Source organism: Perca flavescens, chromosome 2, assembly GCF_004354835.1.
Source record: "Perca flavescens isolate YP-PL-M2 chromosome 2, PFLA_1.0, whole genome shotgun sequence".
Classification (NCBI taxonomy): domain Eukaryota; kingdom Metazoa; phylum Chordata; class Actinopteri; order Perciformes; family Percidae; genus Perca; species Perca flavescens.
In genome coordinates, this window is record NC_041332.1 from 23,194,217 (window position 1) to 23,209,293 (window position 15,077).

General features: G+C 41.9%; 1 protein-coding gene across 4 annotated transcripts; it reads left to right on the plus strand.

Annotated features, from left to right (window-relative positions):
• The first annotated feature begins 1,166 nt into the window (after window positions 1-1,166).
• zbtb5 (zinc finger and BTB domain containing 5) lies at window positions 1,167-9,776 on the plus strand. Of its 4 annotated transcripts, none has more exons than XM_028567092.1 (4): window positions 1,167-1,220; window positions 3,376-3,589; window positions 3,832-4,671; window positions 5,912-9,776. In XM_028567092.1, the coding sequence occupies exons 1-4, from the start codon at window positions 1,189-1,191 to the stop codon at window positions 7,067-7,069; spliced, it is 2,244 nt and encodes a 747-aa protein (XP_028422893.1). In that variant the 5' UTR covers window positions 1,167-1,188; the 3' UTR covers window positions 7,070-9,776. The 4 variants fall into 4 exon arrangements, with proteins under 4 accessions (XP_028422893.1, XP_028422913.1, XP_028422883.1 ...); XM_028567112.1 differs by having other exon boundaries at window positions 1,206-1,623; XM_028567082.1 differs by lacking the exon at window positions 1,167-1,220 and adding an exon at window positions 1,707-1,812.
• Window positions 9,777-15,077: the final 5,301 nt, after the last annotated feature.

The window sequence follows — 15,077 nt, forward strand, 5'->3', positions numbered from 1 at the left end:
TCCTTTGTACTTCCGTTTTCGCCAAGATTGTTTTTGTTCTTAAACCACTTTGTGAAATTCGTTTCAGTAGCTGCAATTCTTAAGCTTTTATAATACCCCATTACATTATTATTAATACTTTTTATGAATGCTAGTATTCATATTAGAAAGCCGTTTTTTTTATTTAAATATATCAACAAACATAATTCAACAGCTAGATCAGTGCATTAGGTTTACACAAACTTAATTCCAAAATATAAAATATCTAAAAAGGTCCTAGAAAAAAGTATATAATAATAATTGTAAACAAATATCTACCCAATAAACAGTAAGTCGAAAAAGAAAGAAAAAAAACAGTAGTAATAAATAAGTAACAATTATTCAGCGGAATCATCATACAACTTAAAATACAAAAACACTAATAACACAATTATATACAATGTATTCTACTCTTTGATAGTTTTTGTCTGCAATAATCTACATATCATACACTATGAAAGCCATTTAGGGGAAGACTTAAGAAGTGTATTTTTTGTGGGCCTATTTAAAATGTAAAATGGTTTACAAAAGCTTGCACATCCAGACAATAAATACTAGGTGCTGGACAGAAAACCAGGTAAAAGACAGAAAAATAGAGTCCACACAATAGATAATACTCCCATGAACATATATTATATTGACCTCCAAATATACAGTATCATGTTCATGTGAAATGTATCCATTAAAATATTGAGATAAAGAGTTATTGTTACATAGCCTACAAGTTTTGATATAGTTCTATTGAAAATAAATCCATGTATATCAGTCCAAAACTGATAACGGGCAATCATAAAATACAAATTTACACTTAAGAAGACAGTAGCAGAATGTTTTTCCACAGGGTAAACAACTTGCTTGTGCAATAACCCTGTAACACCACACATCCACTTTGTTTTTAAGTCCTTGTTTTTAGTAGTAGTACATATACAGTATATAAAATAGTACATTGAAAGCAACAAAAAGTCAAGAGCCCGGGTCAAATTCCTTGTACGTGTTTACTTGCACATTAAAGCTTTTTTTTTTTTTTTTTTTTGATTCTGATTGACACTCTATAATCTTCATCTTGACCCTCTCTATAATCTTCGGATACACAGGCTCTGAGAAACAGCGCCCCCCTGTGGGTGAAACGTATAGTTGCAACCCTTAATTCACCTCGGCGGATGTCATGCCATGGACATTAAAGTGAAGCACAGCGCCACCCTGTGAGTCTGGTTGGGAAAACCCGTCTGAGTGTGATACATTTTTTAGAAATGATAACAAGCATCTCGGACCCGCATAGAGATTAACAGTCAGTACTTGTCGTATTAATAGATGTTTTATCTGACTGTGCCTGGGGGTTACACTGACAGACGGTCACCGTGAGCTCACATCCCTGGCAGCTTTCGCCCCCATAGCCAAAACCGAAGGGGACGTGGGATGTAGCAGCAGAAATGTTACCCAGCTATTGCTACCTTTGATGGGGGTAAAAGCTGCTTCGATACAAACAAGCGGTCCAAGCTAGGTGACCGTATGCTAAGTTGCTGCTTCTGCTGTAGCTAACTTTAGCCTCGTCAGTTTCTGGTCAAGGCCTCTTGATTCTGCTAGCTACGCTTTGAGAAATTCAAGGTAATGTTATTATTGGCTCTCTTATCTCACCGTCATAACAATAGAATGATATGCTAATTTAGCTGGTCATGTGTTAGCCAATCTAGACTTCTTATCTAGCTAACGGTATTAAACTGCAGAGAAACGTTGCATGGCGCGGCTAACGTTATGCCCTGTAGTAGCTGCTGTGTTGTCATTGCGGTTGTCACGGTAAATATCATCTCTTAAGCAACAGTAAACAGTTGGCAGTAACGTTAGCTAAAGTGCAAGTTATTTCCATAGACCGTATATAATTTCACAGCAACAATAGCAAGGAATTCAGCCACTGTAAAACCTTGTTCTGGGTGCACATTAACTATTTCACTGGAATTTGTGTAGGCCCTCTTTATCTGCTTTCTCCTGAATACCACCAAGGAGCTCATAATAGACTACAGAAGAAAGAAAGCGGACATTATAACACTACGGGGAGGGTGGCGGACTTCCGCTTCCTGGGAGCCCACCTTGAGGAGGGCCTGACCTGGAGCATGAGCACCTCTGAGTTGCTGAAAAAGGCCCAGCAGAGACTGTATTTCTTGAGAGTACTCAGGAGAAACAACATCCCACAGAGACTGCTGGTGTCCTTCTACCGAGCCTCCACAGAGAGCATTTTGACATACTGCATGTGCGTGAGGTTCAACAGCTGCACAGTGGCTCAGAGGAAAGCGCTCCAAAGGGTCATTAAACACCGCACAGAATATCGCCGGCTGCCCTCTCTCTTCCTCACTGAAAGAATAGCTACACAGTTGTGTCTCAAAAAAGTCCAGAACATTCTAAAAGGACACCTCCCACCCAGGCCACCCGCCCTGTTCGAACTGCTACCGTCAGGCAGACGGTACAGATCCATCAGGGCAAAAACAAATAGCTAGATTCAAAAACAGTTTTTACCCAACTGCAATACCTAAACCGATGCTGCTAAATTGAACTGAACTGATAGTTCATTGAGGGATTGTGCAATAAGTGTGACTGTGTATGTAAGGATGTATGTAAGGATGTATGTATGCCTGTTGATGCTGCTGTGTATGTATGCAGGTATGAAAGCCTGTATGTATGTATATTTATCATTTTATTCTTTTTTTACTACTTGGTTATATCTTAAGAATGACGCACTGCCGGGCCAGTACTTGGAAACTTTCGTTGTACAAGTGACAATGACAATGACGTTCTATTCTAAATCTGTAGGACCACCACCACTTACAGTATGCCTGTTTTCACCCCATCTCAGTTTTTGGTTATTTTGTCACTGTGCCCAAATAACATTATCAACACCTTCACAAACAAAAGTGGCACATGAAAACCATCATCTGTGTAAAACCTCACTCTAACCCCACCTTTACTTCCATCTATCCTGTACATACCCTCATTAAGGCCACCATAATCTTTACAGTCTCTAAAGCTGTAATTTACACATATTTTATTTATCAGTTAATCTGTGCATAGTTAACCAATGAATCAGTTGATCATTTAGTTTATGAAATAGTGAAAAATGCTTATCACTGTTTCCCAGAGCTCAAATGTGATGTCTTCAAACTTTTTTTTGTCCTACCAACAATCTAAACACAAATATGTTTAGTTTTCTATGACAAATCATTACATGTTTGGCTTTTTTCGACAAACCTTTATCAAAATTGGTGTCGACAAAATATCCATTGACTAATTGCATCAGCTTTGATATTTTTTATTTTTTTTCCTCTACCCGCTTATCCGCCTTCAACCTTTGCCTGCCTCTGTCTTTAGGACCATGGATTTCCCGGGCCACTTCCAGCAGATCTTTCAGCAGCTCAACTATCAGCGTGTCCACGGTCAGCTGTGCGACTGTGTCATCGTGGTGGGCAGCAGACACTTCAAGGCCCACCGCTCGGTGCTGGCAGCTTGCAGCACCCACTTCAGAGCCCTGTTTACGGTTGCAGAGGGAGATGCTAGCATGAACATGATCCAGTTGGACAGCGAGGTTAGGACCTTAATAATACTGTGAAAAAAGAGGGCATTCATTACTGTACATTCATGTTTGTAGTCATGAATGGATGAGTTTGATGGTGATCAGAGGTAGGAGTTGAGGAGAGAGTGAGTCTTCAACTTCAGATAATCATAGAAGTGATAGTTTTAAAGTAAAAACAGATTTTTGTTTAACTCTGTGTTGCTACTGTTTCAAATAGTGGCAACAAGATGAATCAACTTCCTGTGTACTTGCAGGTGGTGACAGCTGAAGCTTTTGCTGCTCTGGTGGACATGATGTACACCTCAACGCTGATGCTGGGGGAGAGCAATGTCATGGATATGCTCCTTGCAGCCTCACATCTGCACCTCAACAACGTAGTCAAGGCCTGCAAACACTACCTGACCACGCGCACCCTGCCCATGTCCCCCTCGTCCGACAGAAGCACCCATCATCACCCTCAGCTGGAGCAACAGAGGCACAGGCAGCAGCAGCAAGTAGCAGATTTAGCAGTGAACCCTACTCTAGCAGCTAATGCTAACCTCGCAGCAAGCACGGCCACATCCAAGTTGCAGCGCTCCTTCCTCTTGCAGCAGCTGGGGCTTAGCTTGGTGAGCTCTGCTTTGGGTGGGATGGAGGAAGACAGAGTTGGAAATGTAGTTGGCAGTAGTGGGGTCGACCAGAGAGCCTCCTTCCCAATCCGACGCTTCCAAAAACGCAAGCCCTCCCTGGCCCTGTCAGAGGAGAGACCCAGGCAAAGGCAGCGCCCCTCGGCTCCTAACTTAGGGCTGTTAGGAGAAGCAGGGCTGAGCGTCGAGCGAGAAGAAGGAGCACTACTCTCCCCCGACTCCCACAAGATGGAGGATGAATCCAAATTGGATGCCGCTATCACTGGGCTAGTAGGGGTGTCACAAGATGATCCTCAGATGCCCAGCCAGTCAGACAGTGGGCATTGTGAGGAGGAGGACTTGGGTAGAATGCAGGGAGGGGTGAGGAAGGAAGAGGACATGGAAGACCAGGACCACCAGGTCAACAGAGCAGTTGGGAAGAACAAATCGGGGACCGAGGAGGAGGAGGCAGAAGAACAGGAACAGAAGGTAACGTTGTAGCCAGATTTATTGTTCTTGACATAGTAACTCTCGTTAAGCCGCATGGAACATTTGTATCCTAAATCTCGTACTTTAATTTGATGAGGTTTGCTCGTATGTGTGTTCGTATAAGTCAGATTCTTAAAACACTTAACTGCACAAACCTGTTATCATAAATTCCCTATTTCTACCTGATAAATGCCACCCATTAGTGAGCAGGTGTGTATTCGTGAGATTTGATCATGTGCATAATGCATGGCCCAAGTACAAAGAAGAACGTCACACACAGCATAGCTTCAAGTCCTGCCGTTGGAATTCAGCAGTGTCAGTAGTCATGTTATGGGACCCAAAACAAATTAGAATATAATACGTAGTTGGCAGCTGTATTATAATATTGATACAGCTTTACATGTCATCAGAGCAGCGCTGTACTGTAACAGATATGATTTGACATTAAGTTAGGTGCTTAAAAAAACATTTTGCCAAAGCAAAACAGTCAAGGGGACATGCCAGTCATGGAGATGGATAAAAGCAAATCACAACGTAGGTGAAGATGCAACACTGCCTGGTGCAACAGAGGATGATCCCTGGGAAGGCGACTTGTGTAAAGACCCTGAGGCAGCTTTCACAGTGTGAAATGCTCTCAAACCTTTCAGTAAATCTGCAAGACATGGTGATGATATGGTGAACAGAATATTAATGTTGTAATCTATTTAAACTGCACATTTATTAAGTCAAACAAGTGTTTTTTTCCCACTGGTTATCACTTGAAATGATGACCGCACTTGCAAATGACAAGGTATTACCAAATGCATTCATTTCACTCTACCTCTTCACTTAATATTTAATTTAACTAGAATTCTTTTCACAAAATAAACTAAACTACTGATAAAACGGAAGATTGTGGGTAGATAATAGAGAAAACATATGAAATAAATTAGAAAATTTCCAAACAGACAACAATCTCTAAACAGAAAGATAAATCACATTTGGATTTAGGTCAAATATTTATTGGAAGCTTGTTAACTAAATATTTAGTTAACCGTGAATGTGAGTTTTCTTAAATCACTCATATGGGCCATTAAAGAAAAAAGAAATCCGTTTGTACAGGTTCTTGAATGAGGCTTACTGACAATCCCAAAAGGATTGTGCATGTACACGTAAAATCATGCTGCTCTAGTTTAGCCGCTGTCTAAAGAATGTAAATCTCCTTTGGCCTGAGATGAAACTCCTCCTTTGCTCCACGTAGGTGGTGGTTAAACGAGAGCCGCTAAGTTCGCCTGAGCCGACTGATGAAATCAGTGACGTGACATCGCAGGCTGAGTCCGGGGGCCAGGAGGAGGAGAAGGCGGAGCTGAGCCCAGAGAGCAGCGACCGCAGCTTCACCACTGAGCCCCAACACAGCTCGGACTCTCTGCTGCAGCCGCTCCTCAAGGGCAGCATGGGAGGCGGCGCCGGGGTCAAAGGAAGTTTTGGCTGTAATAGCGGACTGGGTGCCAAACCTGGTTTTAGCATATCTAGCTTCCTCAGCCCTAAGGATTTTGGGCGTGGCGGGGCAGGGTTGGTAGCCGGAGAAGATGACCTCCCCAACACAACAACTGGCGATGCTGTAGCACACCACTTCCTGCTCAGACAGGAAGCTGCTGGTTCATCAGGCTCCGCGTCTTCCTCTCTTCTGAAGTCGGGTCCGCTCAGTGGCGAGAGTCGCAACAGTTTTGGAGACAACCTACACGCGGATTCTCTGTTCCTCCGCCCCCTGCATGATGGTTTAGGGAACCCTAGAGGAAGTGGGGAAAGTGGTAGTTCAGGGCATGGAGGGGGTGGAGGGGGAGATCCCTTTGGTTTGGACTTCCAGCGCTCTAGTCTAGGTCTTCACTCCCTGGGGCGACCGTCACGAGGAGCAGGGGGAGTGACTGCCGCTGCTCTGGGTTACCCCGGTTACAGACGTATTGCTCCGAAAATGGCCGCTGGCATGGGAGGAGGAGGAGGAGGAGAAGAGGGAGTGGGTGGTGTTCTCCAGGATGCTGCCTCTTCCTCCTCAAGTCTGGCAAGTCCTCTGCTCCTAAACGAGAGCGGTGGATATGAGATGAACAATGGCAGGCCCACCTCCCTCCCCCCTCAGCTGACCCGAGCTTCAGCAGACGTCCTGTCAAAGTGCAAGAAGGCTCTGTCGGAGCATAACGTCTTGGTGGTTGAGGGAGCTCGGAAATACGCCTGTAAAATCTGCTGCAAAACCTTCCTCACCCTGACTGACTGCAAGAAGCACATCCGCGTCCACACAGGAGAGAAGCCCTATGCATGTCTCAAGTGTGGAAAGCGCTTCAGCCAGTCCTCCCACCTGTACAAGCATTGCAAGACCACCTGTTTGCGCTGGCAGAACAGTAACATGTCCAATGCCCTGCTGTAGGACTGAGGTCACAGTGCGGCGGGGCGACCGGATGAATACAAATTAGGAATCAGTGATGGGCTGTATTTAAAATCCCAAAAGATGTTTCGATTTTTCTGAAGCTGTGACAGAGCAGCTGGATCTGATCAGCTGTTCTGTCCTGATGGCAGACCAAAGATAGGGATGGTAATGTAATCATACATCTTCTTTTGCAGGAGAGACCCACGCTGTCAAGTCAGCTAAAGTTATTGTAAACACATTTAGAAAGATTATAGGGATGCAGGACATGCAAAGGGGCCACATTTGTTACAATGGATTCGTCATAGAGAACCATGCATATACACTGTATACTCCCCTGTTGTAATCATAAGTGTGCTATGAGGATTTTCCATCAGTGTCAATGCATGCAGCCTACGGACTTCGCATAATATGGCCAGTCTCGGCTTTTTGAAAGCTGCTACACTGTGAGCTTAATTGTCTTTCTAAAAGGTATCATGTGTGCCCTCTTGCTGTCAAGTGAAATTTTGTTCAGTTGATTCCTCAGTGCTGAACATCTGTAGTTTATGGTACGCTCATTGACGCAAATTTGAGTCTCTGTGAGAGTGTTTGCAGATGACAGGCAGCTGTGCAGCACCAACATTAAGAACAAATATTATGTAAAATAGTGTGCTTATGTGTCGATTTGTAATCGCGCATTTGTAAAACATGTAGCAGCATCCCACATCAGACTGTGCCTTGTTCTGTGCAAGGCAGTCCTATAGACAGGACTAACTGATTCAGATTCAGTTTGTGCACCAGATATAATGCCTGTAAGTACTCAAAACTGTTGATGGTTGTGTGCTCTTGATAGTCTGCTGTACAAAAAGGTGGAAAGATTCAGTCCTGTGAGGTGGGCCGATGTAATGCTGAAATCTGTCACTTTTTGCAAGTTCAACCAACAGTTCAACCTTTCTCAATAGCTGATAATGGATAGTTATGCATATTCAACCATCAAGTCAGGTCAGTGTTTGTCCCCTGTAGTTACCTTTCAGGCCAACCCCTTTGAATTACCATCGTCAGAAGTGTTGATGAGCTCAGTTAAAATTGTGTCAACTTGGAGCATGGTTTTATTAAAAGCTGGAAAAAAATCTTTCACTGGGCCTTGCAGCATTTTTTGCATTATATCACCATTTTATTACCGAGATAACAACTTCACAGGAAAATGCGCTGTAAATGCACCTTATTTTGTGTCATGATGTGCAAGACTTGCACATTTGTTGTGATTTTCAATTGTATAAAATATGGTATTTAGCGACTTTCCCATCTTATTGGTTACGGACTGTGAACTGTGAACATTTCAGCTGTGGTTCAACAAGTGTACTGACTGTCCAGACATTAGCAAAGTTTCCCTGGTCGCCGGTGTTGTTGTGTGTCTGTTTATTAAAAGGGTAATGAAGTTTTCGTTGAGAGGCAGTGTTGTCTGAAGAAAAATGTCTAGTTTGCTGAGGTTCAGCATGTGTTGAAAAGTGCTTTAGAAATGTAAATATTACACATTTGTGGTTGATTTAATCATATTTCTCTTGGAGGAGAGACAAAACAACTCTTAAAGAACTAAAAACTGTGTATAAGTTTGCTACTGTACTTGATGTCAGTGCTTTATACATGTCTCTTTATACATCTAATGTTGCATCTTTTACAAAAGCACTTAGACAAATCGTTCTTTTTATAATATGTTTACTAGAATGTTGAACTATGTGAAAACGTTGCTGTTTTGCAATTAACCAACTCTACCAGCTCTCGGGGTTATTTGCTTCTTTACAGAACCATCAGGATGAGTTTGCTAGCTAAAGGTTGTAGCATTTCTGCTGGCAGGTGATCTATAACACATGATTACCACAGTTTGTGAAATGCAAATACACAAAAATTAAGAAAATAATTTGACAGGGTCTCCTGTAATTGTTTTTATGTTAATTTCAGGAGTTTTAGCTGTTTTGTATGTAACTTAATGTCTACCTGTAACTTGGTTACTGTAGGTATGATAACTATGTTTCAATTGGCGAGTTGTGTAAGATTTAAAGATAACAGACATGCTGTGAAGGAATCAAAATTTGCAGCTCATAGAAAATGACATATAAATGATTTGCCTGACTCCTGCATTGTTGTGAATGAGAGGGGCTTCATTAGGAGACCGTTGGTTGATTGAAATCCGTGTTCATGCAGTGTTCTGTTTGAGTTCTGTTTTATGAACCAAAATGAAAAAAATACATGTTTGCCTTTGTGTATGCTTAATTGCTTGCTGTGTTGCGTCATCTTCCAATGAGAAACACATTGTCATTGCAGTAATTTCTAGTCGGCACCTTATTGTACTGTACAGTCATTATTACACTGTTAGCCTGTACAAAATGACATGTCTTTTATGTTAATGGGTAATCTTGACTTTTTTACTTCAGAAGAATAATCGCCCTGTTTGCCCTGTAAACATAAGCTAGCCAACCGTTTGCCCTGTAATTCTTGACACCATGGAATCAATAGTAAAGTCGTTGAAGCTTGGCCACCGAATTTAAAATGAATACTGATCTAAAATCTGTTCCTCTTTGTTGCTTACTCACATCCAGCCTCCTCCACACTCTGGAATGAGGGATATGCTCTTGAGAAAAGCAGAGTTGTAGGGGAGAAATGGCTTCCACGCAGTGGTCTGTTAAAGCGTAACTCTTGCCAAAATGCAACCTAGGGTCTTTTTGTGAATGTACTCGAGTCAAACTTTCGTTTAAAAGCATATTTAGGACGGAAGCGCCACTTTTAAGATTTACCGTATTTTTGTTTTTCGGTCAAATGGCCTTTTGAATGGGAGTGCTAGGGGCACTTTTATGCTAGCCTCAAAATAGCTATTTTTAAAACACTAAGAAGGCTCGACACAACATTAAACTTTCCTCGAAGTATCACCAGGTGCTCTACACCTTAACGAAAGCATTGACAACACTGTTTTTGTACCCAGAGTTTACTAAAAAAGGTTTTTAACAATTCACCGTATCTCTTGTTGTTTCCAGCCACAGCCATTTTATCAGTGAATTTGTTCCAAATATGTGGAGCATAAAAACTGAACGCTGCTTCCCCCTGTTTAGTTCTGACTCTGGGGACAACAAGTAGACCTGTCCCAGACCACCTGAGAGGTCTGGGTGGGTCATAATGTAGTAGCAGATCAGAAATGTATTTTGGCCCTAAACCGTTTAGTAATTTATAAACCAGTAAAAGTATTTTGAAATCAATTCTTTGAGGCACTGGAGGCCAGTGTACTGTACTGGAGTGATGTGATCCACTTTCTTGGTTTTAGTAAGGACTCGAGCAGCAGCGTTCTGAATCAGCTGCAGCTGTCTGATTGATTTTTTAGGGAGACCTGTAAAGACACCGTTACAGTAGTCAAGTCTACTGAAGATAAAAGCATGGACAAGTTTTTCCAGATCCTGCTGAGACATAAGTCCTTTAACCCTTGATATATTTTTAAGGTGATAATAGGCTGATTTTTTAATTATGTTGATGTGGCTTTTAAAATTTAGGTCTGAGTCCATGACTACACCAAGATTTCTTGCTTTTTCTGTTGTTTTTAACATTGTCGTTTGAAGCTGAGCGCTGACTTTCAATCGTTCCTCTTTTGCTCCAAAAACAACCACCTCCGTTTTTTCTTCATTTAATTTAAGAAAATTCTGGCACATCCAATCATTAATCTGTTCAATGCACATATTTAATTGTTGTATTGGGCTATAGTTCCCTGGCAATAAGGTTATGTAAATTTATGTGTCATCCGCATAACTATGGTAACTTATTTTGTTGTTTTCCATAATCTGAGCCAGTGGAAGCATGTAGATGTTGAACAGAAGAGGCCCCAGAACTGAGCCTTGGGGAACTCCGCACGACATATTTGTATGCTCAGATGTATAATTACCTATAGACACAAAGTAGTCCCTATTCTTTAAATAGGATTCAAACCACTTTAGTACTGAGCCAGAAAGACCAACCCAGTTTTTGGTCAAGCAATATGTCATGGTCTACCGTATCAAATGCAGCACTGAGATCAAGTAATACTAAGACTGAAATTTTGCCACTATCTGTGTTTAAGTGGATGTCATTAAAGACTTTAACAAGAGCCGTCTCAGTGCTGTGGTGTGGTCGAAAACCTGACTGGAAGGCATCAAAACTGTTGTTTAGCGATAAGAAAAGGTTGAGTTGTTGAAAAAACTATTTTCTATGATTTTTAAGACTTAAAAATGGAAGGTTTGATATTGGCCTATAGTTGCTCATTAGTGTCGTGTCTAGATTGTTCTTTTTTAGGAGTGGCTTGATGACTGCAGTTTTCAGGGCCTGTGGGAAGATACCTGAGAGCAGAGATGTGTTTACAATCTGTAGAAGATCAGAAGCCAAACAATTCGAAACATTTTTACAAACACCCGTTGGTAGAATATCAAGGCAACAGGAGGAGGTTTTCAGATGTTGTATAATGTCCTCCAGGTTTTTAAGGTTGATCGTATGAAATTGTGTCATGTTGGAATTTGTTTTGCGTGCACACTGTGACAACACATATCCTGTACTTGATATGGAAGCACTGACTGTTTGTCTAATTTTCTGAATTTTGTCTGTGAAGAAGGAGGCAAAGTCATTGCAAGCCTTGGTAGACAACAGTTCAGATGCTACTGGTACTGGAGGGTTTGTTAATCTATCAACAGTAGCAAACAAAGCATGTGAATTATTATTGTTTCTGGCAATAATGTCAGAGAAAAAGGACCGCCTTGCATTCCTTAGTTCCATATTATAAATGCGAAGTCTCTCTTTATAAGTGTTGTAATGGACCTGGAGATTAGATTTTCGCCAACTGCGTTCAGCTTTTCGACACACTCTTTTTTTCTGTTCTCACAACTATAAAATTTCTCCATGGAGATCTTTTCTTACCAGAGACAGCTGATTATAGACAGCAGTTCAGTAAAGTCATCAAAGAAGGATGCACAGTATCTAGGTGGCCTGTACATATTTAGAAGTAGAGCTTGAGGGGAGGATCTTAGCTGAAGAGCCACATATTCAAAAGAAGCAAAATTTCCGTAAGATATTTGCGTACATTGGAATGAGTCATTAAACAAAATGGCGACTCCACCTCCTTTCTTATTCACTCTATTCTCACTCATAAAACTGAAGTTAGGGGGGGCTGACTCAATGAGAACAGCAGCACTGTTATTATGGTCCAACCAGGTTTCAATTAAAAACATAAAATCAAGATTGTGGTTGATAATAAAATCATTGATTAAAAATGATTTTCCCGCCAAAGACCTAACGTTTTGTAGGGCTAGGGTTAGTGCGTTTTCATTTTTTGGGACACACTGTGGCTGACGAGGAATGGATGCTAAATTTGCAAAGTTTGCAGTTACGTGCTTATTCACCATTCTTTTTCTATTACCTATCACAACATAAATTGTGGAAGAATCTAATACGCAGGGCCCAGGCTTGTCTTGGAAAAAGTCCTGAGTGCTACAAGGCATGCAGCCTGGACCCGGCCCATATCAGTTAATGCTAACTGCATTTTGCACACAAGCATCCTTATCAGTTTGGGGAGAAGGAATTAACTGCCGTCCTTGAGGGGGCAGAGGTGCCTGGCGTTTTACGATGGGAGAAGGAAGTGGGGCATACTTGGTTCCAGCATTTACCAGCTGCTTCATCTGGTCAGTGAACTCCAACGTGGGGATGGGGGAAAGAGGGGAGAGCGACGTATCCTTAAAGAGGTCCTCAAAGCTTTCGTGGTTGTCAAAGGGGTTTGAGGAGTGTTGGACGGGTGAGAAGGGGTGTTGAGATTTCTCATCTCCGGTCTTTGGTCTCCCATGGTCAAATCTTTGCTCAGGTGGGGGCTGTGGTGGCTCACTGCCGCACTTTGTTGTGTCTTCCTCTTGTTTTGGTTCATCTTGTCTCGTGTCCTTGGCCAAGGGAGCAGATGTTAAAATTGTCAATGAACTGCATAGAATGGTTGTTGGTACATGCAGTTGAAAGCCATCTGTTCAGTGCCAACAGTCTGCCGAAACTCTCAGCTCCTCCTCTGACTGGCGGTATAGGGCCACTGACAAACACCTTTGCGTTTAGTGAGCTGACTGTGTTCAGCAGATTCATAAAGTCACGATTCAGCACTTCAGACTTTTGCTTTACAACATCATTTGACCCTATATGCAGTATAATGTTCTTCACGGTTGGGTGTGCTGCTACGATGTCTGGGATTCTTTGGGCCAAGTTAGACACCATGTCTTTGGGAAAACAGAGTATTTTGGTGTTTTTACTGCTTGTTATATCTTTCACAGCAGAGTCACCCACAATCAGAGTTTGGGGCCCAGTCATTAGCTTTCCCTGTAGCTTTTTACTTTTAGAATTGCTCTCAGTCCTTACCCTGCTGTGTGACGATGAGACGTAATCCAGGTCATGTCCAGGGTCCTGCAACAGAGGAGCAAATCTGTTCTTCACCTGCACACTCAGTTGTTGGGGAGGCATTTTGTTGCTGATTTTCCCTTTTGCAGCTGTCCACGACCGTGTCCTACTAAGTACAGGGGTTGAAGAGGCGCTCTGCCTGGGTGGTAATGCAGGCCAGCCGGTCGTATCACAAATCTCAGGGCGCTGTGCCTGCCCGTTAGTAAATCCTCCCATTTCCCAGGAAAATGATTTACTCTTAGGCTTTGCACCAAAAGAGTTCCAGGGAGGACTACCACTTGTTGATTTATTATCCGTTCCACAGCCCTCCTGTTTCTTTGTGGTCTTGCTGGTGCTAGTTAGCCGTGTGTTAGCATGCTTTTGTCCATTGTTTTGGGTCACTGGTAAAGTGGTGTCATTTCCACATGATCCGTTCACTTCCATATTTACTTCTAACCGGTAAATTTTGGTTTCCAGAACTGCAATCTTCTGAAGGAGTTTGTAGTAGTCCTCTATGGAGAAGGGTGGCATCTTGCTGCTAATTAGCTTGAGCTACAGTCACTTTAGGACAGGCTTGAGCTATTGGTAGGCCACGCTCACGCAGAAAATTTTTCAAATATGACAATAGCCTACTATGTCTACAAAAAATGTATAGTCCAGTGATTTATAAGTATCCAAGAGCCGCTGCTCATAGTTTCTCTCAGAGGAAAAGCAAGATTATCAGCAGAAATATGCAAGCAGGAGCAAGCAATAGAGCGTCTGCACTGTAGCGACCGGAAACAACAAGAGCTACGGTGAGTTGTTCAAAACCTCTCTTTTTGTAAACTCTGGGTACACAAACAATGTTGTCAATGCTTTCGTTAAGGTGTAGAGCACCTGGTGATACTTCGAGCAAAGTTTCATGTTGTGTCGAGCCTTCTTAGTGTTTTAAAAATAGTGATTTTGAAGCTAGCATAAAAGTGCCCCTAGCACTCCCATTCAAAAGGCCATTTGACCGAAAAACAAAAATACGGTAAATCTTAAAAGTGCCGCTTCCGTCCTAAATATGCTTTTAAACGAAAGTTTGACTCGGGTACATTCACAAAAAGACCCTAGGTTGCATTTTGGCGAGAGTTATGCTTTAAGGATTATTATGGTGCTGTCTTCGAAAGCTGTTGCATAAACAAGTCAAGTGAATCTCTGAAAAATGCACTGACTGTATTACCCCTGTATGAATATGCCAAATGTTAAAATACATTAAAAGGCCTAAATTGATTATGAAAGTCACTGCCTTATGCTCTCTAGCTTGAAAAGCTGGGCTTTTGTTGATATGCCAAATCTGAAGTGTTTCTGTGCTTTCTTCTGTATACCTAACATAGTTTAACCATGAGAGGACTAATTGTATGTTTGTCTCTTTACTGTTGAAGGCTATGAAGATTGTACAGTATGTTCAGTTGTCGTATAGACTGAATAAAAAAACATTGAAATTCAAGTTTTGTTGCTGTTGACATTTTTATGAAATATGAGCTGAAGTGGAACAGAGGTTATACAAAAATAAGACAAAATGTGATGTTAATGTACATGTTGAGTTGACTGAGGAATTAAAACGTAAACAAATAACGATGCATACCATTAAAAACTT